This window comes from Nelumbo lutea, chromosome 3 (genome assembly GCF_056320005.1).
Source record: "Nelumbo lutea isolate HS-2025 chromosome 3, American lotus-T2T, whole genome shotgun sequence".
Classification (NCBI taxonomy): Eukaryota; Viridiplantae; Streptophyta; class Magnoliopsida; order Proteales; family Nelumbonaceae; genus Nelumbo; species Nelumbo lutea.
The window spans coordinates 108,697,434-108,722,690 of record NC_142686.1 but is presented as its reverse complement, the minus strand read 5'-3'; the positions used below and the strand labels follow the sequence as shown (position 1 = coordinate 108,722,690).

Sequence of the window (25,257 nt, the reverse complement as noted above, 5' to 3'; positions counted from 1 at the left end):
TTAGAGAAATGGAAAAACCGGTACCACCGATTCGATTTGCAAAATATGCCCATGGTTCGGTTAACCGAACCGTGGATACCCCTAACAAATAGAATAACATAACAAATAAGCTTGTTTTTTTGGGTAGATGACATAAAAAATACATGTCAAACCTCACATATAATGTTAGAAGATTACCTTACTTCATAGTTTATAGTTGCCAATATACGGCACTACTATTCTCCCCAGAGTCTTTCTGCAAATGGATAGACTCTCAAGAAATTTGTGGTGGAAAGCTGACTCATATGGTCCAAAGCACATTATCTAATGGCCTAAATTAGGCCTTCCTAAATCAGCTGGTGTTCTAGGCTTTATAGAATTATAGCAATGTTCAAAAGCAGATTTGGTGGTTGCTTTCCTAAGGTAGCACTCCATAGTGTCAACAAGGAAAAATGTTTTTCTAATCAATCTATCTTCACAGCAAGAAAAGGAAGACAAAACTCCCTATTGTGGAAGCAAGCCCATGGCTTAATTGAGGAATTAAAACCCAACCTCCTTCAATGATGTCCCAAAACCAAGCAATGATGCACTTCACTCCTGAACCTTAAAGTAACAGATTAATTTGCTTCATCTAGATGGAAGAGGAATAGTTTTAGGCATTTATAAAGTAAAGTCGATGTACAAATCTTTCTTAAGTGACTTGCTGTCTTCATCATCCACTCATTTCACTTGGAATCTATTGTGGAAACTTAACATTCCCTACCATTTCCAAGTTTTTACTTGGAATGCACTATATATGGGATGGAATACTAGTTAAAACAAAATGATCAAAATGGATTCCAATCCAAGATCAAACTGGAGATTTTTTCTACACCTGTTTATTACACACCAATTTAGAGGGAAATCTTCATTGTCAGTTTTTACACAGGAATGAGATTACAATACAGCAAATAAGAGATTTCTGGCTTCTTTTGCAAATTTTGTGCTCTTATATTTAATTTAGGAAGCAAGCAATAAATTGCTTTTTGAAAACTCAAAGCCATCACAATTGGAAGTCATTCACAAAGTTTCAACTTATGTTACTAGCTAGTGAAAGAAACACTAGTTAGGATCTTACATGGCCAAACTCAACTGTAGCATAGAATCATATCATGCTTTAATCCACATATTGATGGTTCTTATGACCCTTTTACAAGTTCTGGAGGACTCGCCTTCATCCTTCAATGCATTCCACCAATCCAACCATTGTTAAAGAAAAGCCATGTTGGGCAGCAGACAACTATGATGCGGAAATTAGAGCCTAGTATGCACCTCGGAAGCAGCTTTTAATTCTAATCTTAGCAAGTTGATCATTCATTCTGGCTCTCAGAGACTTGTATAAACCTTTTGAATAGCAGGAACAGACCTATGACATGGATAAAGCAGTTTCATTGGATTCGCATCAACAGTTCAAACAAGAATTTCCAATCTACATTTTTTGTTCATGTTAATAGAATACTGAACCAAGTTGCTCACATATTCGCTTATTTCGCTTGTAAATGTAAAGTGGCTATAAGCTACAACTCTGTATTCAACTGTCTTGCATGTCCAGTTCTTTACTGAATGAAGCTGCTTCTTCTCCCTCCCTCCCCACGAATTAGCAGTCTAGATGATCAATTGATTTAGTTTTTCAGCAACTATTTCGCTAATCTACTATTTGCCATATTAGAGATCTTTTTTTTTTTTCTTAAAAAACTTAATTTGTATTCTATTAGAGGATTCATAGTATTGGAGCATCCATTCCATAGAACATTTCCTTCATTCTTGCCCTCCTATAATTGCAGAGGCTTGTCAATTACTAGTTCAGATTGAAAGATTGGGATAAGACTTTGCAAAAGTCGCCAATCTTCCATCAATGTTGATTCTTGGTGAACCCATCAAAGAAAGGCAAGCGACGTCTACTGCTTGGTAGTGATGGCAATAGCACCAGAAGCAGCTGTCGGCCAAGTTGGCCAACTGATGTCTAAAGTTAAGAGGACCGGTTGGCATACTCCTGAACCAATGCTCCAAAGAGTGAGGGCCTTTCAAGCAAGCGAGATGGTTTTTCAAATTCTTTAGCTCGTCCTGTATAGAAAAAAAGAGCAGATATTAATTTCATATTCTTAGCAACATCATCATAGAAAATATGTGGCGTCAAAAAAAATCAGAGAAAATATGCTATTCAAGGAACAGCTTATGCAGCTTGCAGACAACAATTATGAAGTATTAAGTGCAGAACTACGACAATATCTTGGACAATCTGTTTGTCCCTCAGAAAGGCTCATTCACTTGCTTATTTCCCTTTTCTTTTCCTATTCAGCTGTGAAGCTTTGAAGTTTTAATAGCTGACATTAATGGAGAGAGACAAGTGTTTTTAGAAACAAAATTTTAGAGTTTCCATGATTTGTCAATTTAACACAGATTAAACATTGTCTCACGTCCAATCAAATCTATTTACTGTACTAAATCCACTTACATCAAAAACTACAAGTCAACCATAGATCATCTGTGCCAAGTCAAGTAGTTACAGCAGAATTGAGAATACTCAACCAAACTAATGAGATTTAGAAGTAGCAATACTTGTCACCATGTATTCAACTGTCTTGTAGTCTAAATATGAAGCAATACCCCATCAATTACATGATTCAATACTAGGATATGCAAAAGTAAGGTTGTGAAGGCATACCGGCATCGACAACCAACACTCTATCACAGTCCATAACTGTGGGTATTCGGTGAGCAATGCTAATAATTGTGCAGGCTGCAAAGTCCTCTCTGATGATCCTTTGGATTATGGCATCGGTTTGTGAGTCAACAGATGCTGTTGCTTCATCCATGAACAAAATTCGGCTGCGCTTCAGCATCACTCTCCCCAAACAGAGAAGCTGCCTCTGTCCCACGCTCCAATTGTCACCATTATCAACCACTAAGGTGGAAAAGTTTTGCACCCATAAGTAACAGAAGAGGCTTTAAAATGGAAGATATATAGTTTAACAGAAGAAGATTTAAAGCGGAAAATAATATAATCAGAGAGAGAGAGAGAGAGAGAGAGAGAGAGAGAGAGAGAGAGACCTGCAGAATCAAGTTTATCAGGTTTTTCAGCCACTACATCTTTTAGTTGGCAGCGTTCAAGGCTCTGCAGAAGGGAAAAGCTCCAAACTGTCAGCATAGGGACCAAGTTCTAGAAATATAACGGAGCTTAAGAAAACTGGAATTTTACATACACTATTACTAATAATATTTGGAAAGACAGAGTTACCTTCCATATTTCTTCATCTGTATACAGCCCAACAGGGTCAATATTACTCCGGACAGTCCCTTCGAAAAGGACAGGTTCTTGAGGAATAATTCCAAAGCGCGACCTGAGATCATGAAGACCTAGCTTGCAAATGTCGATCCTATCAATAATTATTTTCCCTCCAGAAGGCTCCACCAGCCTGAACAAAGCTTGGATCAGAGTTGATTTTCCACTCCCAGTTCGGCCAACTACACCGATCTTCTCTCCTCCACGAATGCTAATAGTGAGACCCTTAAGAACCAGGGGAGTGTTTGGTCGATATCTAACCTGTTAACCAATAACCCAGCAACTAATTTGTTAGAAAAATCCTCCAAAAAATACAACTAGCTAGGTGGAATTTTGGTGCAGCATGAGATAATTGCTTGCACGAGTCAAGGTTCCCCTTAAATCTTCAGATCCTTTACCTGCAAGTCTATGAGATCAACATTGCCATGAGTAGGCCAATTTGGAGAAGGAAGGCAGTCCTTGATCTCCCATTCTGCTTCAGATGGAATATTTGTGAACTGCTTTACTCGCTCAACTGAAACCATTCTGTTCTCCACCAAACAGCTCATGTATATCGCCCAAAACAAGACCGCATTGAGAGATAGACCATAGGAGAGAGTTAATCCAACATACTCTACATCATATTAAACAAGAAATCAGTATTTACAAGAAACAAATACTTTTCTGATTGGAAATAATTTACATTAATCAATAAGAACGGTGCAGACATCCATCATGCATGGATAAACTCATTAAAACATTAAAGGCTGGTACCTATTGGTCTTAGAGGGTACACTTTCTCATCAAAACCCAAAACATTGAAACATGCATACATGTTATTCCATATACAATATTGGGTATGCGATTAAAAGTTATCTAGTACAAATTACACTGCAAGAATCTATAACGCAAACTGATACATGAAAAAGTTACAAGTAGAAAACAAGTAAATTGCAAATTAAAAAAAAAAAAAACTTGAGAGAAAAAGAATGTTAGCATATAGCTATAGATGAGTATGAGTGTGAGATGGCTCACAGCTCACAGGGTCTGAGGGTCTTGTGTATGCTGTAAAAATAATAAGAAAAGCATGTGTATACAAGTACCTGGCTTGATAATACTGCTGGGCAAGAAGATCATGAAAACAGTGGAAATGCAAAGGATGACACTCCCAATCAATTCTAAGCGGAAGCCCAGCCATTCATTAGATCCAAAGTTATGGAAGTCCATTCGTAAATTTGCATTCACCTTGTCAACGTTCTCCTGGCAAAACCTCGCCTGCTTTCTAAAGCTTCGGATTGTCATAACTCCGGAGATGCTTTCTGAGAAATGGTGGATAACTGGAGCTTTTGTGATCGAGTCAAGGCGAGTCAACTCTCGAGATGATGCAAGAAAGTATCCCTGCACTCTTAAAGAATAAAAGTAAGTCTTGGAAATGACAACTTTTAGTCTCATGAAAGTTTTACATGACAGTGTACTGAAAGAATGGATTATATGAGGCCAATTGCTAAGGCTGTGCACATGCAGTTTGATGACAGTTATCTAGGACTCTCGAAAAAGAATGAACCAGTTGGATGCCGTATAATGAGTGATTCCATATACATGATGGAATCCACAGTTGGGTGCGTAGTGTAGTGATGCATTGTTTGGTAAAGGCAACAGAGTTTACAAGGGTTCACAGTGTCCCAGTGTAGAACCAGACTAGTTTTGTTGGGTCGGCCCGTCTAAATCAAAATCAATTAAGACATATTGAATTGGACCAGTCCAGACTTAGTGGTCCAAAATATTTATTGGATTGGATTGGACCTGGTCCATCCGTAATGGGTGTATTTTAGTTTGGGTGAGATTCGAACCAATATCTGTTCCATTGATAGAAGATACGAATATGTTTTAAGTGTCAATAGACCAGGTTGGATTGGATTGGATCTGGCCCATTTGTAATGGACTGGTATTGGATCAGACTGGATTGGACCAAATCCAGTCCAATTGACAGTTTGACACCCCTCAACCAGTGCAGCCAACGTGCATGTGCAACTTTGAAAAGATGTACAAGAGTAAAATGAGGGCTGATGTTGAAGAGAGTGTTCACATACCCGGTACCAGAAATTCAGCCAACCTAGTGGAATTATGAGGAAGATTGTTGGCCAAGCATACTGACAAGTGATGAAAATGATGCTGAGCAATGTAATGTACATAGCAATAGTAATGCCCATAAAGAAGGGAAGAAACAAATCAATGTTGGTCTGATCTGTTGACGCCTGCATAAAAGGATCGAAAAAAATGACTCATTAGACATAATTTTGCAATTTTATTTGTTCATCCACAACATTGTTTGCTAAATAGTAGAATGGGCACCATGGTTTAATGGAAAAGATGGAGTGACCAGACTCACCCGACTCAAAATTCTTCCTGAAGGAGTGGTGTCAAAGAAAGACATGGGAGCATGCAGTATGCTATGTAGAATTTGGTTGAAGAAAACCTGAGCTGTTTTAAGCCCCAAGTAAGTGACGAGGAAAGCTCTGATCAATATCAACACACATGAAACACCAGCGATTAACGCGTAGATTTTAATAAAAGTAGAGGGGTTGAACGATGCCGTACGATCGGCATCAGTCTCGTATGCTAGCCAATAGTCGCTTGCCATCAGAGATCCCTGCCACAGAAGAGACATTATCAACACGGCAGCCACTCCCCACCATCCATACGCCTCAGTGCCGTATTGCTTGTACACCAGTAAGCTGACTTTGCCGGTTTCCCTCTCTTCGTCTTTGATGAGCTTTGAGCTACCCTTCTCAGACTTGGGTCGCTCCACAGACCCGTTCACGCCATTGGGTTCCCCTGGCCCTGGGGTTGGAGAGTCTCGGGGCGTTTTGGGAGATGGTTGCTGCTGGGAATTGTCAGTCGAGTTAGTTGCATTCCCTACCAGTTCCATAGACGTTTCATGGGCAGCTACGAGCGCTCTGAAATCCATTCCAGATTCTAACAGGCCGTTATATTTTCCAGATTGTACGATCTTTCCATCTCGCATCACCTGGTTGTAAGCAAATGATCAGAAGAAACAACAGAGACTTCATTTTTTAATTCGAGTGCATTTATTCTTTCAGATTCACGTAAAAGAAAGATGTAACTGGCATGGGTGCCAAACTCCATTATACATATATATATATAGGACTGGAGAGTTTATACAGACATGCACCAAATAATTAACCAGAGAGAAAATGATCAGAAGCAAAGAGCACACTAACCATGATTTGATCGACGTTGCGCAAGAAGTCAACTTGGTGGGTTACGAGCAAGATGGTCTTCTTCTTGAGAGCTCCCCTCACACATTCCTGCAATTTTAATAAAAGAAAAGAGCTTATAAGAGAGAAAGATAACCGAGTTGTTGGCTGTTGCAAAGGAACTTATCGGACCGGCATTCTCCTCTGGTTAAGTGAACCGGGGCGGTCCAGAGCCTTTGTAAACAGGAAAGCGATAGTCACCTTGAATATCTCCGATCCCGTTTGAGCGTCGACGGCGCTGAAGACGTCATCAAGGAGGTAGATGTCGCAGTCCTGATAGACGGCTCGAGCGAGCTGAATGCGCTGCTTCTGGCCACCACTGAGGTTGATCCCGCGTTCTCCAATCTCTGTCTGGTCTCCGAACTCCATCATTTCCAGGTCCTTCTCTAAGCTGCATACTCTGATCACTTCCCTGTACTTCTCCGTGTTCATTGGCAACCCGAATAGGATATTGTCCTGGATGGTTCCGTTCTGGATCCACGACGTCTGTGCCACGTAGGCTGTGGTCCCACAGACTCTAACCTGTTGTGAAAAAGAAAAGGATTATACCAAAATCAGGCAGGTGAGCAAAATATGCTTGTGCTTGGCCAAACACAACGCTCAAAGTCTCAAACTAGTTGAAAAAAAAAATTTATACGCTGAAATAATATAGTTTTCTCCAAAAAAAAAAAACTATTATATATTTAATTCGGGTAAATGGATATTATACGCATCCCTGTAGATTAACCTACTCTATTCCCGTCCTAAGCGGGTATGAATTAAAGCCCCATAATTTGATGCAAATCCTACTCTAATCCTAAGTTTTAAACCCCTAATCCTAATCCTAATTTAATCCGATCTACCCAATCCTAATCCTAACTTAATCCAATTCAATCCAAAGTCAACTTTGGGTAGGGCCCAACCCAATCTTCTTTCTATTCCTTGAATTTCTTAATCTCAATCCTAATCTTAATCTTAATTTAATCCAATCCAATTCGAAGTCAACTTCGGATAGGGCCCAACCCAACATTCTTTCCATTCCTTGAACTTCTTAATCTTAAATCTTAATTCAATTTTCACTACATATAATCCTATTAGGGTTAAGTGAAATGATTATCTTAAAAGAAATAAATGATAGTATGTAGAGGGGGCTATAAAATAATCATGCATCTAAGCAAATCAATGTATGATATATCATATATATAAGGGAGAATGAACGACAGCCCCCATGTCAGAATTTGTAGGTTTAATGTACGGTTGGGGTAGGTGCCAACTCGGAATTGATGCCAATTCACGGGCCGGCGTGGATGCATAGAGTGTAGGTATTGGTCCATTTGAATGTTTATAATCCTGTAGTGTAAATCAGAAATCTGCATTGGGCAAATCCATACTTTTCCGTATATATAACATATATTTATATATAATATGTACTATAGAATTGAGTTCAGATTGGGCTGGATTACCCAAGGGGTCAATCCTAACCCAACCCGAAATAAAGTTGGGTTTATAAATTTAAACCATAATCCTAATCCGATCATCAATCCAACCCAAGCCATTGGGTTAAGGTTGGGTTTGAGCCAACCCGACTCAAGTTGCAGCCTTAATTTGATGGAAACCATACTAAAAAAATAATATCCACGACACATGCACTTTTCCTTTAGAATGCAAGAAAAGATGGTATGTGCATTCCAACATAGTAGCTGCAAACACATTCCCATATGGCCATATGGATCCATTCCAAATATAATTTTATCTCATGCATTGCAGTGAATTATTATCCATATATGTTTCTAGGCCTGTTAATAATGCCCAAAAATCCGCAATTTGATCCAACATTTGAACCAATTATTTCATATCAAATGATGTGTTTATATAATCAAATTGAATTTAAATTTTATGATTTACATCTAATTAACAATCGGATCAGATTCATATTTAATTCCATCTCATTCAATTAAAATCAAAATATGATTATATTATAATATTTATTAATTTTAATATATAAATTGTATATAATTATATTTAAAATTATAAAAAATATATTTATATTATATATGAATATATATAATAAACTCAATATGTTATATTTACATTAATTTATCATATATAAAAGTTGAAAAATAATCAAATTTTAAATTTTTATATTGTAAAAAAATTAAAACAGAATCATAATAAATCCTGATCCGAATCCATTAAGATCCGAATTCAAATCCAAAGTCTAGATCTAGATGCAAATTTTCAGTAATTAGATCAGATTCTGGTTTTACTGAATCCAATCCAATTACAACCTTATTTTTATCATCTTTTTTTAATGGATGCCCTACCTCGATCTATTCAACAAATTTTCTTTCATGAGATGGTAGGGATTTTTCTTCATAATATTATGAACCCAAATTTCCTATTCACTTTTTCTATCCATCGTGGATTGCATCACACATCGCATAGAGCGTACTCCAGGTACCATCCACAGTACATTCCAAAGATGTTTCAAATGGACGCTGAGATGTATATATGGGGCGCCTGTGCAAACTCGCTTATACCACGCACGTGAAACACAAACACTGCAGAATTCAGAAGGGACATAGAGCGACAGTTCCGGGACCATAGAACTGCTACGATGCTCCAAATGTACGATGTTACGGGCTGCATTGCATGGCCTAATCATAATGTCCCATCACACACATTTGTGAGTTATAAACTCTTGTCGGATGACGTCATGCTCTGCGACGTTACGATTGTCCCACATCTCGTAGCAGAGATATTCTACCCATTCTAAATTATGGGCCACTGGGCCCTATGCACCAAAGGTACTCTAAATTATGGGCCACTGGGCCCTATGCACCAAAGGTACTCTAAATTATGGGCCACTGGGCCCTATGCACCAAAGGTACTCTGCTAATAAGAGCTGCAACAGGGCGCAGATCCAACGACATGCTGGGCCCACCCTACCTGAGCATCTTTATGAATTAAACTCTGGACCATGGATTGCAACTCTATGAGATGTATCTGGGAATTAGAATTAGAATCGGAATTAAAATCTTTCAGAATTAGAATCAAAATGATCCATAAATAAGTAAGAATGGATCCCTAAGGGAGAGAGTCTCAAATGAGAAAATGTCATTCCAGCAGAAATGAGAATAAAATTTCGATTCCATCTAATTAAATAATTAGAATCAGAATAATTCATTTTGATTCCAATTCCAAACCTCTATTCCTACAAATCAAATGGGGCCTTAGTCATATCTCTAGTTATGGTTGAGGTTAGAGGTAATCTTATCATATTTACAATATGCATATGATTTGAATGGGTCAAAATCATGCACTCATGCACAAAGTGAAAGATGGAAGTACAATAAATATAATTTAATACTAATATGTATTATCATGATATTTATATTTATGCTTATTCAATTTATTTATAAATTTTGATAGTAAAGCACAAGTGAAAGATACGCATATAAGAGAGAACTAGAGAGAGAAATCAAACCTCAACAAGCCTAACCAAGTTCAATTGGTTGAGTCCAGCTTGTTTGAGTTTGGCTGGATCGTATCACTATGGCTAGCAGGTGTCAAAGAGGGTTTGTTCAAAAGTGTTTACTTGATGAGATGATGTTGAAGCAAAAAAACAAAGTGAAACGATGTGACGAAAGTTTTTTATTTATTCATATCTATATATTCGTATATTATCGATATTACAATGCCAAAAGGCCCAAACCTATTCTTCATGCTTACAGATGCTTAGAAAGTCGTGATCTAATAATACAATGGGACCCTCTATTTAATATTTCTGACAATGGCTTAAATAGGACAGGGGGTTCTGAAATAAATCATCATAGCAGTGTTTACAAAATTGCAATGATGCCTCTCCTTGCAATTTTGTCCATTCGATCAAAAATTCCAAAGGTAACTTGAATTGATTGAATTGCCATGAGCTTTGAGATGACCAAGTATGAAATAAGAGAGAGAGAAATAAAAGTGGGGCATTTTCATAAAATAAAGTCCGTAAATAGGAGTGGATTCGAGTTGAATTGAATTGAATATTTAGGGGGCGTTTGGTAATTTATTTTGGGAATATCTTTTAGTAGTTTTGGCCGTCAAAAGATGTATTGAGTTTTTACATGATCTGAGCAGTCTAAAGTTAATTTGGCTATCGTGTGCCTTTCTTTGTCTTTCTACATAAGAATAAAGTGAGAAAGATATGAACAACTTCATTTGGAGCTTCTGAAAATCAGCCCAAAATAGACTTTTTGTGTCTTTTCGGCACATTGACTTTTGACAATTAGATCTGTTACAAACCAAACAGAAAAAGACCGCGGTGTGATCTGTTCGGCTTATAAACAACCAAAAGACCGTGCGGAAAGATGCACCAAACGGGGCCTTAATTATTTAAATTTGACTTGGTAGAAAAAATATAAGGTTTTAATTTAAATTAGATTTAGATTCAGCTGGACTCAAAATGTTATATGCATAAAAACTATACATATAAAAAGTATTTATTACTATACATATAAAAAATTAAAAATATTATATAATATAAGCTCGATTTGGCTCATAAGCTTTATGAGCTGCTCTTCATTAAACTTGAATTTGACTCAATTAGCAAATATCCCTATATATTAGATTCAAAGTTTGGTTTAAATTAAGCCGAATCAAATTTTTCATGAACCACGTTCAAATAGCCCTCGAAAATTTTGATTTGAATCCACCCCTAAAAGAAAAATAGACAAGTGATAAAAGATATTGTAATTACTCGTATTGACTGAGGGAAAGTATATAACAAAATTGTCTAATATGAAGGTACCAAAAAATGAGACTAGGGTAGAGGGGATGTAAGTAAAATGACGAAGAGGAATTTTTGTTATAGACCCTTCAAGTAACATGAATTTGGAATTGGCTAAAGTATGGGATAGAAATACTAGATTTTTTCATAAATCTCTCATCAAAAGGAGAGCTAAAAACAAAATTTTAGATTAAAAAATGAGCATGGAGAGTGGATGGAAGGGCAAGATCAAATTAAGAACATCCTAGTGGACCACTTCAAGGTAGTTTTCACTACCTCACCTTCAGAAATCTCCACTACTATTGAAGCTGTGAATTGCAGAATCAGTAAGGAAAACAATGCAGATATCCAAAGAGAGGTAACTAAAGAGGATGTGTTAAAAGAAGTGTTGTCTTCCAAATGGCTCCTAGGAAAGCTCTAGGACCTGATGGGTTCTCAAATTTTTTCTTTCAAAAATTTTGGGAAATTGTTATAAGGATGTGGTAAAAGAAGTGCTATCTTTTTTTTTTTAATGATAATGATGGCATTCTAAGCATCCCAATTCACGCCGATAAGTTAGTACAATACAATATGTAAAATCATTGCAAAAACCTTAGCTAATAGGCTTAAACCAATTCTAGATGAAATAATATCCAAAAATCAAAGTGCTTTTGTACTAAATAGGGCTATCACAAATAACATCTTAATTTCCCATGAGGTGATGCACTTAATGGCTCAGCCTAAAGCTAAAAATGGTTTCATGGCTATCAAACTAGATATGAGCAAGGCTTATGGCAGGGTGGAATGGGCTTTTTTGAAGTCAACTGATGGAGGGTGATTTGACTCGACCTCATAATAAGGGGACACGTGGACATGATTCGACATAGGTGCCAACTCGGCATGGCCAGCTCGCTACAAAGTGATACTCCACTACCCCGAACTAAGGGTTCGAGCTGAAATCGTACCGAGCTAATTGCACTTCGGTACCAGGTTGCGGCACCAGAACATGATTCAGTTCGAGGTGTACAAGCCTTAGCTCGAGAACATCAATTCGAGGTAGAAACCAGCTCGGGTATACTGATATGCCTTCACTATAACCCCGAAAGTCACTCTAATGGTTCACCGAATTTTACGGGATCACGCCTCGTAACAACTAAGCATTATCTCCCCGTCCAATTCGAGCGGAAGCGATTAACCTTATCAACTGATAACGTTATCTCCAGATAACAAAGAAACGGATTCTATCAAGGCGTTGATCTTAGAACTACTCCGTGAAGCCCGTGAGGACTCCATTACATAAAGGCCCCCCTCTCGGGGCCCAAGGTACGCGCAATTACTGCTTACTAGCTCTCTTGCTCTTTAATTACTCACAGCTCGCACATACTGACTTAAGCATTGGAGCGACCTCGCCGAGTAAGCACCCCCGAGTTCTCTAATTCTTTCTGTGCAGATTCTCCACGTCTACCGTCTATTGGAAGTCGAACCACCCCTATCTAGGAGTAGCCAAATTGCGTAGCATCAATTGGCACCGTCTGTAGGAAACACTTCGAAAAACCTTTTCCACCAAGCATCCTAAACTTATTTTTGATGGCATCCTCCAGCAATGCCGGACAAAACGCTGACATGAACACCTCCGGTGGGCAACTCCAGGTCCCAACTATCTGTATCGGACAGTTCACCGTACCTCTCTCTGTAGATGGGATCCCCACTCTCAGTGTACCTCAGGTTCTTGCACCGGTGAATGCCCCACTCCCCTTGACGGTGGGTGCAACCTTCGTCGAACCTTCAGTTGTTCCCCCGGCAGTCGGACATAATCAATTGGATGACCTGGTGCACTGCATGCGGGCTATGCAAGCCCAAATGCAGCAGGTCCAACAATTTCAACTGTATCAACAGTAGGTCCTGCACCATGTTTATCAGCAGTAGTTTCCCCCATTGCTGCAGAATCAGCAAACTCAGTAGCCGGTTCCACCTCAGCATCCGGCCACACAACAAGTTAAGCCTCGCTGTCAGCGTGAGCACCCTCCTCATCGGGGAGAGACCTCCCAAGCTTAGAACCCACTCGGGAGACAAGCCTCGTCCCACGACAGAGGCCTGGGACGAGAGTTGAGCGCAGTTCGTGCAAATCTTCACCTCGCACTTCATCACTAGAAAGAGGTGCCCAAGGTCACAGGAAAGCTTGCTCGGAATAGTCCAGAGGGAGGGAGAATCTATCTGGAGCTACATCAAGAGATTCAATGATGCATGCTTGCAGATTCCCAATCTAGATCCCGTTGTAAGGCTTACAGCTGTAAAGAGAGGAATAACCCACAAAGAATTCAAGTGGCACGTGGTCGCCAACAAACCCAAAGACGTTACTGAGTTCCTCAAGCTTGCCAACCAGTTCATCGGAACAGAGGAAGAGATGAACCAGAAGAGCGGAATCCACCAGAGAAGAGGAAAGGAGAAGGTGAGACCTCAAGTAACGGGGACAACAAGAGAAAGAAGGATGAGCCAGTCCGAGGAGGAAAGCCGGATCAGCCTTTCCAAGCTCCTTAGGCTGAAAGAACAAATTACACTCCCTTGAACGCGAAGCGGACCGAAATCCTCATGGCGATCAAGGACGCTTCTTACATGAGGTAGCCACCTCGGATGAGAGGAGACCCAAACACCAGAAATAGAAATGTATACTGCCACTTTCACAGAGATCACGGTCATAACACCGAAAATTGTAAGAATCTCCGCGATGAGATAAAAGAACTCATCCATCGTAGATATTTGAAAAACTTTGTATTAAATGATTATAAAAATCAAAGAAGTCAGCAGGGGGAGCAAAGTAGAGATGCTCCCGAGTCTAGCAATAGATAGAACGAGCAGCTACAGAGACAGTTGCCCGAAGAAAGGCCAGTTCGAGGAGTAATACACATGATCAACGACGGATCGATTGTTGCGGGTTGCACTTCAACCGCGGCGAAGACATCAGCTTGTGAAATGGAAAGAGAAGAACAGAATCCTTCGAAGCGGCCAAGGCTAAAAGAGCCCATTTTCTTCACCGAAGACGACGTGCGCGGAGTCCAGTACCCCCATGATGACGCGCTCATCATAAGAATAAAAATTAATGATTTTGAGGTGAAGCATGTCCTGGTCGACTCAGGCAGTTCGGTGGACATACTCTTCAAAGATGCATTTGACAAACTGCAGCTCCAGGAAAGCGACATCAAACCTGCGAACACTCCCTTGGTAGGATTCAGCGGAGAGGAAGTCAGGCCCCTGGGAAGAGTTACAGTACCTGTGGAGGTTGATACCTGGCCTAGCATAGCGAGATTCAACTACACTTTCTTAGTGGTCGCTACTCCCTCCCTGTACAACACCATAATAGGTCGGCCTATCACCCACACTCTACGCGTAGTGGTGTCCACCTATTACTTGGCCATGAAGTTCCCCACGGACTTTGGAGTTGGGGTAGTGCGAGGCGACCAGCTCAAGTTTCGCAAATGCTATGTCACTGCCCTCAAAGGGAAAGCAAAGGTAGTAGATGACCTTGAGTTGGAGCGACCTACGGAGTACCATGAAGAGCGAGCTTCGCCAATAGAAGAGACGATCTCTATACCCGTTTCAGCAGAAGATCCAGCCAAGACTCCCCAGATCGGCACTTCGATTGAGGATCCTCTACGTTCTCAGCTGGTAAGATTCTTACTTCAAAATTTAGATGTTTTTGCATGGTCCATAGCAGATATGCCCAGCATAGACCCTAAAATAATCACTCACAAATTGAACACTGATCCTGTAGTTAGGCCTGTTAGACAGAAGAAATGCAACTTAGCCCTAGAGCATTGGAGAATAGTTAACGAGGAGGATGTGAAACTCCTTGCAGCTGATTTCAATAGGAAGGTCCATTACCTGAACCGGGTGGCTAACCCCGTTCTGGTAAAAAAGGCCAACGGTAAGTGGTGCATGTGCGTCGACTATATCGACCCAAATCGAGCTTGCCCAAAGGACTACTTCCCACTTCCCAAAATCGACCGTTTGGTGGACGCGACCTCAGGGCACGAGTTGCTGAGCTTCCTGGATGCTTATTCGGGCTACAATCATATCAGGATGAACCCTGCCGATGAGGAAAAAATGGCCTTCATAACTGAGCTCGGCCTATACTGTTACAAAGTCATGCCCTTCGGACTGAAAAATGTCGGGGCAACATTTCGAAGACTTGTAAACCGACTATTTGAGCCGTTGATCGGCAAAAAAGTGGAGTGTTATGTAGACGACATGGTCGTCAAAACTCAATTTTCAAATGATTTAGTGAAAAGACTTATATTGTGTTTTTCAAATTTTGTGCCAATATAATATGAAATTGAATCCCAATAAATGCATTTTCGGTGTCACTTTGGGAAGTTTCTGGGTTACATCGTTAACCGACGCGGTATCGAGGCCAACCCTAAGAAAATTAAGGCAATTCTAGACATGAGACCACCCCGTAAATTGAAAGAGGTTCAGAGGTTGAACGGTCGTATAGCCGCTCTGAGCCGTTTCATGTCTAAATCGGCAGATCGCTGCCTGCTTTTCTTCAAGGCAATCAAGAGAAGCAAAGACATCGAGTGGACTGAAGAGTGCCAGCTCACTTTCGACGAGCTCAAAAGGTACCTCGCCAGCATCCCGGTTTTGAGTCAACCCGAGGAGGGAGATATTTTGAAGCTGTACCTCTTTGCGAGTGACGAGGTAGTCAGCTCGGTACTGATAAAAGAAGTAAATCGGGTTCAATGACCCATCTACTATGTTAGCAAAGTTTTGTAGGACACAGAAATGAGATATCTAGAAATCGAAAAGTTGGCGTACGCACAAGTCATTGTAGCTCGGAAGCTTCGGCCATACTTCCAGGCTCATACCATTGTCGTCCTCACTAACAAACCTCTGAGACAAGTCTTGCTCAAGCCTAAGGTTTTTTGTGGATTAACGAAGTGGGCCATCGAACTCAGCGAGTACGACATCCAGTACAAGCCTCAGACTGCCGTCAAGGCCCTAGCCTTAGCCGACTTTGTCGCGGAATGTACCTTCAGCACTATAGTCCCTGAGTTGATCGAGCCCAAGCACGGAGAAGCTTCAACCAGTGCGGCACAACTCCTGGTTGGAACGAACCCGACCTAGGATGAGGAGCCCTGGATCCTTCATGTGGACGACTCGTCAAATCAGCAAGGTAGTGGAGCTAGAATAATTTTGTACGGGCCAAGCGGGGTGAAACTGGAGTACGTACTTTGGTTCGAGTTCGCTGCGTCCAACAATGAAGCAGAATATGAAGCGTTGATAGTCGGGCTCGCCTTAGTAAACGAAGTACGAGCTAAACACCTCATCATCTACAACGACTCCCAGCTCATGGTCAACCAGGTCACCGACGATTATGAAGCCCGAGAGCTGACCATGGTCGTCTATCTAACCAAAGTCAGAGAAGCTCTACGTGATTTCCAGTCCTACTTCATCAGGCATATCCCGAGGTCCGACAATGCTGAGGCCAATGCCCTATCCCGATTAGCCAGCACAAGCGACAACGCCATGAGAACCGTGTATATAGAGAACTTGCCTCGGCCTAGACTTCGAGCCAAATCCACCCATCATGTCGTGAACTCCCCACACCAGGTCAGGACCCCTGACTTGGGGAGTGGGGGGCAATTGATGGATGGTGATTTGACCCGACCTCATAATAAGGGGACACATGGACATGACTCGACATAGGTGCCAACTCGGCATGGATAGCTCGCTACAAAGTAATACTCCACTACCCCGAACTAAGGGTTCGAGCTAAAATCGTCCCAAGTTAAGGGCACTTTGGTACCAGGTTTTGGCACCAGTACATAATTCAGTTCGAGGTATACAAGCCTTAGCTCGAGAACATCAATTTGAGGTAGAAACCAGCTCGGGTATACCGATCTGCCTTCAATATAACCCCGAAAGTCACTCCAACGGTTCACCATATTCTGCGGGATCACGCCTCGTAACAACTAAGCATTATCTCCCCGTCCGATTCGGGCAGAAGTGATTAACCTTATCAATTGATAACGTTATCTCCAAATAACATGGAAACGGATTCTATCATGGCGTTGATCTCGGAACTACTCTATGAAGCCTGCGGGGACTCCATTATATTAAGGCCCCCTCCCAGGGCCCAAGGTATGTGCAATTACTACTTACTTGCTCTTTTGCTCTTTAATTACTCTCAGCTCACACATACTGACTTAAGCATCGGAGCGACCTCACCGGGTAAGCACCCCCGGGTTCTCTGATTCTTTCTATGCAGATTCTCCATGTCCGCCGTCTACTGGAAGCCAAATCACCCCTACCTAGGAACAACCAGATTGCACAGCATCATCAACCATGGGAAAATTTGGTTTTGGGCAAAAGTGGATCTCTTGGGTCATGAACTCTGTGACAACAGTATCCTATCAGATCCTGGTGATTGGTTCCCCATAAAAAAAATTGTACCCTTAGAGGGGCCTAAGTCAAGGGGATCCCCTCTCACCTTATCTTTTCCTTCTATGCTCTGATGTTTTATCTGCTCTTTTAAACCAGAAAGGGGATAGGAATTTGTTATGCTTTGAAAAAGAAAATTTAAGTTCCTTTCTTGTTCTCTCCAAAATTCACAGGTGAATGGCAAAGAGATATCATCACTGACAGCAGAAATTGGAAAGCTTTTCCAATCCGATGGTGAAAGTTGGTGAGCTATCAAGCCCCCAGAACAAGGTTTTCTTAAAACGAACTGTGATGCAGGTTTTGTTTCAGAAAATAAAGCTTCCTATGGTATCTTTTTGCGTGATTACTGTGGAGTGTTCTGGGGTGCTGGTTTTGGGTCTCTGAAAGATTCATCACCTTTAGTAGCTGAAGCCAAAATTGTGGGAAGGAATCTCTTTTGCAGATCAGTTGGGTTTATCAAATACAACCTTCTAATCAGATTGTGCAAACCTAATCAGTTTTTTTTTTTTTTTTTGTGTGTGTGACAGTGATGCTGATGTATGTCCAGATACATTGTTCTGCTGCTGTGATATCAAAGAGGTAGCAGTTAGAAGGAACTACAGCTTCCAATGGTGCCCAATAAGCTCGAATAGTACTGCTAATGCCGCAGCTAAGATTGGCTTTTCGTCGTCTTTTAAGTCCTGTTGGGCCTTGCCCCGTTGTTTATCAGACTGTATTCTTAGAGATGTTTTGCTCCTTTAGGTTTTTATGTTTTTCTTTTTTTTTTCTTTAGTTTGTTCTTCTGTCTTCTTAGGTTGGTTTCTTCTCTGTTTCTGTAGCTTTTTTTGTTTCCTGTTTTTCTTCTTTAATGAAATCTCTCTTTACCAAAAAAAAGAAAAATGTCCAAGACAATGGTGGTCAGAACTATAGCAATAGTGAAAGAGAGAGGACATAGCTGAGAGTTGAGACTTGATAGAGGGAAAAAAATAATAGTGATCAGTCGTTGAATTAAAGAGAGATATTGGCATTATATACTGAATAATTGAACATGTCAGAAAAGTTTCAACATGCAAGCAACCATTCATCGAACTCGAACGGTGTTTGTTTAAACATTATGACTACACGTTTGTGCATCTGAACTCGTTAGGCCCATAAGTCCATAACAAGCCACATGTCAACATGTGAATGTGATTTCACTTATGTCAATTAATACAAACTTACAACTTGGCTTCTGCTTTCGTATTTTTGTTTTGATTATTATGTCCTTTTCAATTTTATTTTCAAAGAAGAAGACGCACCGCCCGGAAAGGCTTAAATAAGAAGTCAATTATTTGGTGACAGATACTCAGATGCTATGTTTGGTTTGAAAGAAAAGGTCGGAAAAGGAAAGGAAAATAATCAAACATGGCCATAAGGATTGTACTGGCAAGTCGAAGCAATATGTTTTTAATTCATACATACATTATAAATTTATATAAAAATACAATTATTAAACTTATAAATTATAAACTTTATATATTATATTTAATATCTATATGTACATAATTATGTATAGATTGATTTTAATCAGCCTTCTCTGATTGTTGGTCCAGAGTCCATTGACAACCGTAAAAATATAATAGTACCCAAATCAGCATCTTAGAAAAAATTTGTGCTCTCAAAAAAGACGAAAAAATAAAAACGTAAAACACAGATATAATTAATTTAGGTGGTATATGACACAATTCAATGAAAATTCTTAAACCCTAAATAGTGCACATCTATATATGTGAGAATTTTTAGTTAATAACACTGGAGGCTTAACATGGACTGAAAAAATCAATTTGGATATAACTAGATGCAAATTTGATTTATTAATATTTGAATTTGAATATAATGTTATTCAGATATGAATCCACTTAAGATTGCAATGGATATGAAAGAATTAAAAAAAAAATCGAAATATCATATACTATATTAATAAAATAAACTAAAGATGAATTGATATTGAATATTATGAATAAAATGAGTTGAAAAAAAATTGTATGAAACTTGATCCAATGACTCTTAAGTAAAAAACCAATATTCCAACCAAATTTTCCAATCTTGCAATATAAACTTTAACCATATAGAAGCATTCACAATCTATGATGCTGAAAATGTATGATACAGGAAGGGTTTTGATCAATCAAATCCCCTTCCTAAATGAATTTTTTGTTCATGATACCGGTTCATTAGTTATAAGTCAATATCATAATCAATCTCGAATTAACTGAATGCCATAGTTATATAGCACTGTGGAATTAATAATAATGCTTCCCGCCAGTTTTAATATATATATTAAAGGAAGGCTTTCAGTCCAAAGCCCCCTCCCAGTTAGACATGTGTCATCCCATTTTTACAGGAATTAGAATTTCAATTCAACTACCCACTTTTTCATTTTTATAGAAAATAGAATTCAAATTCTACTACCCACATTTTCTGGAAATAGTAGTTCAATTCATTCATGGGTAAGCACACGTTGCTTTCTTTGTGAATCAATAATTACCTTAATTCAATTTATTTAACTGAATCAATTAATTCATTTACATGAGTAACAAATTGTTAAGAGAAATACAAAATTATTCAATTATAAATAAAAGTGATTAAATGATTCAAAACATTTATTTAGACAAAACATTATTATATAATTAATAAATTGAGAAAAGTACTATAATATGATTAAAAAAATTATAATTGATTATTCACTTTAGAATGGATAGTTAAATAATAAAATGATTAAGTAATTTACTAATTAAGAATTAAATTAACAAGGAAAATATTGAATATTTTATTTATTCAAATAAAAAATTGATCAAGCAATTAATATTGACCAATTCAATAAGGAAATAATTTATCAATTAATAAAATGTTTAAAAATAAAAAATTGATGAAAGGAAAATGATTAAATAATTGAATATGATTAATTAAAAAAATGATTAAATAACAAAAGTCAAATCCAACACTCCATGCATCCCATGTGTAATACATTCTTTAAATGTTAGCAATATTAATTAACAGTATTTAATATAGCAGTTTATACTTTAAAACTTTACCTCATAAATAGTATTTATTATTGGTATCTATTAAAAGTATAAATGGACACATGTTTGTAATTTTTATTTCCAGTGTTTCAAAAATGTTATAATAATCAATAGTAATTACCAATAACAGTAATATTTATTGAGAAAAATTATCAAAATTGTATTAATTAACATTATTTATTATGAACTTAATAGTACTAAATATATGATATTAATTTTTCCGTACTTACTACGGGGTCATTCACCCACATCCATTCAATCTCTTAGCTACTATACTACATTGATGGGGTATTATTATCATTGATTCCACTACAGAGCCACCACGTTCAGCTAAAAAGCCCATTACCTAGTGCAGCCTATTATGCAATCAAAAAAAGCAGGAAATTTAAGATGGAGGATATAATAATAGCTGGAAACAGAAACCGTCCAAGATCAGAAACCATACCTTTCCCACGATCTTATGCATCTCGCCCAGAACCGAAGCCAGCAAAGAAGACTTCCCCGATCCAACGGTCCCAACGATGGCGCAAAGCTCTCCTTTCTTGATCTCGAAATTCAAATCTTTCAGAACAGCTACCTTGCTCTCATCATCCCATCCAAACACACCTCCCTTCACCTCCACTGCCGTCCGGCCATCGCAACCCTCGGCTCTCTCCACCATTCCCTCCTCCAATTCCCTACTCAACATATACGCGTCAAGCCTCCCGAGCGACACCATGGCCTGCGATATCGAAATCATCGACTGAGGGAAGTTCCTGATCGGCTCCTGTAGGATCTTGATTATCGTCGTCACTGTGAACACCTTTGCCGCGTCCAGAGGGATCCGCAGAAGAAGCGCGGTTGCGAATGTAAGCGTCGACACCATCACCGGCGTGCTCCACATGACAACAATGTTGCCGGAGAGTGAGTACATGAACTTAGCCAACGAGCCATACTCTGCCTCACGGAATGACAGGATCCTCTTCATGAAGTGATTCTCCCACGCCTGGAATTTGATCACTCGCATGTAGCTGAGCATCTCGTTGGTTGCTTTCAGCCTCAGATCGCGGTTCCTCATGACGTTGAATTGGAACCGGTTGTTCCGTCGAGTCCCCAAAACCACGAACACGAAAATACCGAGCAAGGCGAGAAACGCAGAGAGCGTAGAAACCCCAATGTAGCCGTAGAGGAGGGCGAAAGCGGCCGTAACTTGGAGGGGCATCAGCCATACAGAGTGAAGTTGAAGCATCATGTCGGAGAGCTGCTGAGCATCGACCGCCATGTAATTCACAATTTGCCCCACTCCGTGCGACTGCCGGGCCGAGCAGGTCATCCGGAGGCCTTTCTTGTACAGAGAGGTGATCAGGGTGGATCTAATAAGCATCCCGGTTTTCTGAGACTGGAAGTTGAATTGATGGTTGCTGAGGACTTCGATGGTTTTCGCCAAGAGGAGCGTCGCTATGAGGTAATAGCCTTCGTAGGGGGAGCTGTGCTTTCCGGCCGTGAAATCGACAAATCCTTGGATCAGAGTTGGTCCGACGTACATTACGCAAAGCTTTACAATCGCAAGGAAGGCAGTGAACGAGAGGTCCTTCCAGAAGCAACGGAGCAAGGTAGTTCGAACTGGGTGCTTCGATTTCTCTGTTGGCTTGGGCCAGTTCGATTGGAAGAGCTCCAACATCCGCTCCGCCCTATGCTCAGGCGAAAGTGTTGGGACTTTGTCCATCTTGAGAGGGGACATGTAGCCTTTGCGCAACAGGGGATTCATCCAAAGCCACACGGTCTTAGAGAACCATGAAGCAGTGGCGTAGCCTGACACGTTCGTCAAATTGCTCAAGAGAGGTTCCTTCAGTCTTGATTCAGATTCTCCGGTTACTATTATCCCAGTCGATCCTCTAATGGCTACAAGCAGAAGAATTGTGGATATGGGTAGAGTAATCAAGGAAAATATATCGTCCATTCTCAATTCGGGGTCCTGGGTTCCCATGAAAGAGCTAAGTCTTATGATGGCCGAAACAGAGAACAAGCAAACGACGACGAAGTTCACGAACCAGTAGATACGAAGGGTCATCGGATGAGTGACGGCTTGGAATCTCCTCTCGTGGGCAATTAAAATCGTAATCGCAATATAGGTAATGGCTTGCATTAACCGAAACAGAGCTTCGGTCATCTCCCATGTCGATTGGATGCCTCCAGTAAAGGATAAGATGCATAGGACTGTGTAGCAAATGCCCACAAGAGCTGTTAGAGTGAGAGAAAGGTTGAACCAGAAAGTTACTCTGAGATCAGTTCTGTCGTTTCTGATGAGTGGTTTGGCAATGGAAGCGTCGGCATGGTCCTGAGAACTAAACCTTGAACAAAGTTTCTGGACGGCGAAGGCGAAGAGGAGGAGCAAGAAGAGGAGATCGACAGAGGAGAGCAAAGCTCGTTGAGGACATGGAGAGAAAAATATGAATCCCAACCACTGAAATATGACTGGGATGGTGGAGGAATCAGGTGGGGATTGAACAACCGAGCTCGAACATGAGAGAGATGTGATCCAAGAACCAGAGGACATGTTTGCCAGCAAGCTTTCACTCAGATTGAAGAAAAACCCCCCTCTGCACTTTCTTCTCATTAACCTTGATTCTCCATTACGCTGTACAAAAAGAAAACAAGCACTTAGACACTTTTTCCAAAAAAAACACTGAACGACACTGATTTCCAATCTGACATTAATGCATCGGTTCCGGAGAAATTCAGAGATTTATTAGGCCACCGTTTTATCACCTTCATGAACCAGAATCAGTAGAAGATAAACTAAAGAAAGTAATAAGAGTGGAAAAAAAGTTCTTCACAGTATCATTTCAACAAATAATGACAAAAACGACAAAGTACAGAGAGAACTGATCACCACCAAATGTTACGTCAAGAAGTAATCTTTCTTTAACAGTGGAGCTCTGAAGCACAGGGAAAACGAGGTCTGAAAGTTGTTTCCTTAAAAGATTATTTTCCTTTTTTAGCTTGAAATTTGAATCAGTGAGATGAAGAAAAGAACTCCAAGGATGGGAAAAGTGAAAAGGAGAACAGCAAATGGTAGCTACTCTAAACCAATACACTGACGATGAATTGTTGATGCTTTCGGGCATCAAATGACCTTCATCAACTACAGAAAAAGGCAATGAATTTGTGTTATAAACGTCGGAATGCAGCTCGGATTCTGAAAACGAAGGAGCAAGAGCATCCACAGAGCCAATGATTTCTGTAAGAAAACAGAAAAGAAACCAGTGGAACAAGAGAATCCACAAAGACATGATTTCAGTCAGAAAAGAGAAAAGAAATCAGTGTTCTGTTTAATATTTAATAAGAAATAATATTAGCAAAGAAATTTATAAAAAAAACAAGGGCACATGAGTAGTGCTCATAAACCAAGACAGTCAGACAAACTCGAGAGCAATTACATCATAGAATATCAGGTCGTCCTGGTAGAGTGAAGAAACAGAAACTCAGGTCTCAGCAGATCCTGTTTTTGTCAAGATTAAAGGGAAAAAAAAATGAGAGAAAAATAAGCACGTGAATTAAACAAAATATTAAAGACAAACGAGGAGAGAGAGCCAAAACAATCCGAAATTTCTGGATTAAGAACGAAATTTTATAAGAGATTATGTAAGGTCTTTCTGCATCTGAGCTGAAACAAAATTTAGTGAAGAACAAAAATTAGGCAATTTCCAGGGTAAAACAGTAGAAAGATACAGAAGAAACAGAAAAAAAAAAAACTTGCAAATACAAATGAAACAGAGTAAAAGGCACTTAACAAAGCTGAAAAATCGATCTAAACCAGAAATCTATCAGTTCAGGACAACATTCGTTTTACCTCGATTGAGCGCGCGAACAAAAAAAATAAAATAAAAGTTAATGTATAAAGTAATAAAACCGAAATCAGAGCTTGATTGCAGAGCAGGAAAAAATATGAAACTCTGCAATGCTTTTGAAGTTTTTATACCTTGAATAAACTTGGCTGAAAACCAACGAGCTTTAACTAGTTGAAGACGTGGAGAAAGGGTAGCCGCCATTAAATGCAGATACAGAGGAGAGAGAGAGAGAGAGCAACAAGCATTAAAGTTTCTCCCGATTGACCAAGTATGAATAAATAGATAAATGACAATAAAAAATAAATGGTTTCAACATAAATAAATGAATGAGCAGAAATAGCTTGTCCTGGTGCACATGAATGGGCGGTTTCCAGACCTACAACTATCCCCGCCTTCCCAATTTACCGTTCGAAAAAAAAAAAAAAAAAAAAAAAGAAAAATTCCAACTATTTTCAGCCAAAAAAATTCCACACTGGTTCGGTGATTCCATACATCTCATCTCCACTCGGCCACGCGTGGGTCATATTAATGACCACCGTTCCAAACTTTAGATCGATATTGTTTGGTTCTTGTCGAGTCGTATCTGGTCCCAATACTTCCAACGACCATTGCAGCCGTCCGTTTCACTTACCCAACGCCGTTGGGTAAGTCC

General features: G+C 39.7%; 1 protein-coding gene across 6 annotated transcripts; it reads right to left on the bottom strand.

The window, feature by feature from the left end:
• Positions 1 to 948: 948 nt before the first annotated feature.
• On the bottom strand, positions 949 to 25,008 carry LOC148867510 (ABC transporter C family member 4-like). Of its 6 annotated transcripts, XR_016109747.1 has the most exons (15): positions 24,608 to 24,678; positions 24,195 to 24,256; positions 23,891 to 23,995; positions 21,221 to 23,392; positions 6,760 to 7,080; positions 6,523 to 6,609; positions 5,670 to 6,308; positions 5,371 to 5,535; positions 4,384 to 4,678; positions 3,700 to 3,914; positions 3,257 to 3,562; positions 3,070 to 3,133; positions 2,684 to 2,923; positions 1,495 to 2,082; positions 949 to 1,384 (listed from the first exon to the last, which is right to left on the bottom strand). XR_016109747.1 is itself a non-coding variant. In XM_088977211.1 (14 exons), exons 3-14 carry the CDS (start codon positions 23,894 to 23,896, stop codon positions 1,988 to 1,990), a joined length of 4,605 nt encoding a protein of 1,534 aa, XP_088833337.1. In that variant the 5' UTR covers positions 23,897 to 23,995; positions 24,195 to 24,256; positions 24,608 to 24,678; the 3' UTR covers positions 1,028 to 1,987. The 6 variants fall into 6 exon arrangements, 5 of the variants coding, with proteins under 5 accessions (XP_088833337.1, XP_088833340.1, XP_088833341.1 ...); XM_088977211.1 differs by having other exon boundaries at positions 1,028 to 2,082; XM_088977214.1 differs by lacking the exons at positions 23,891 to 23,995; positions 24,608 to 24,678 and adding an exon at positions 24,737 to 24,754 and having other exon boundaries at positions 1,028 to 2,082.
• Positions 25,009 to 25,257: the final 249 nt, after the last annotated feature.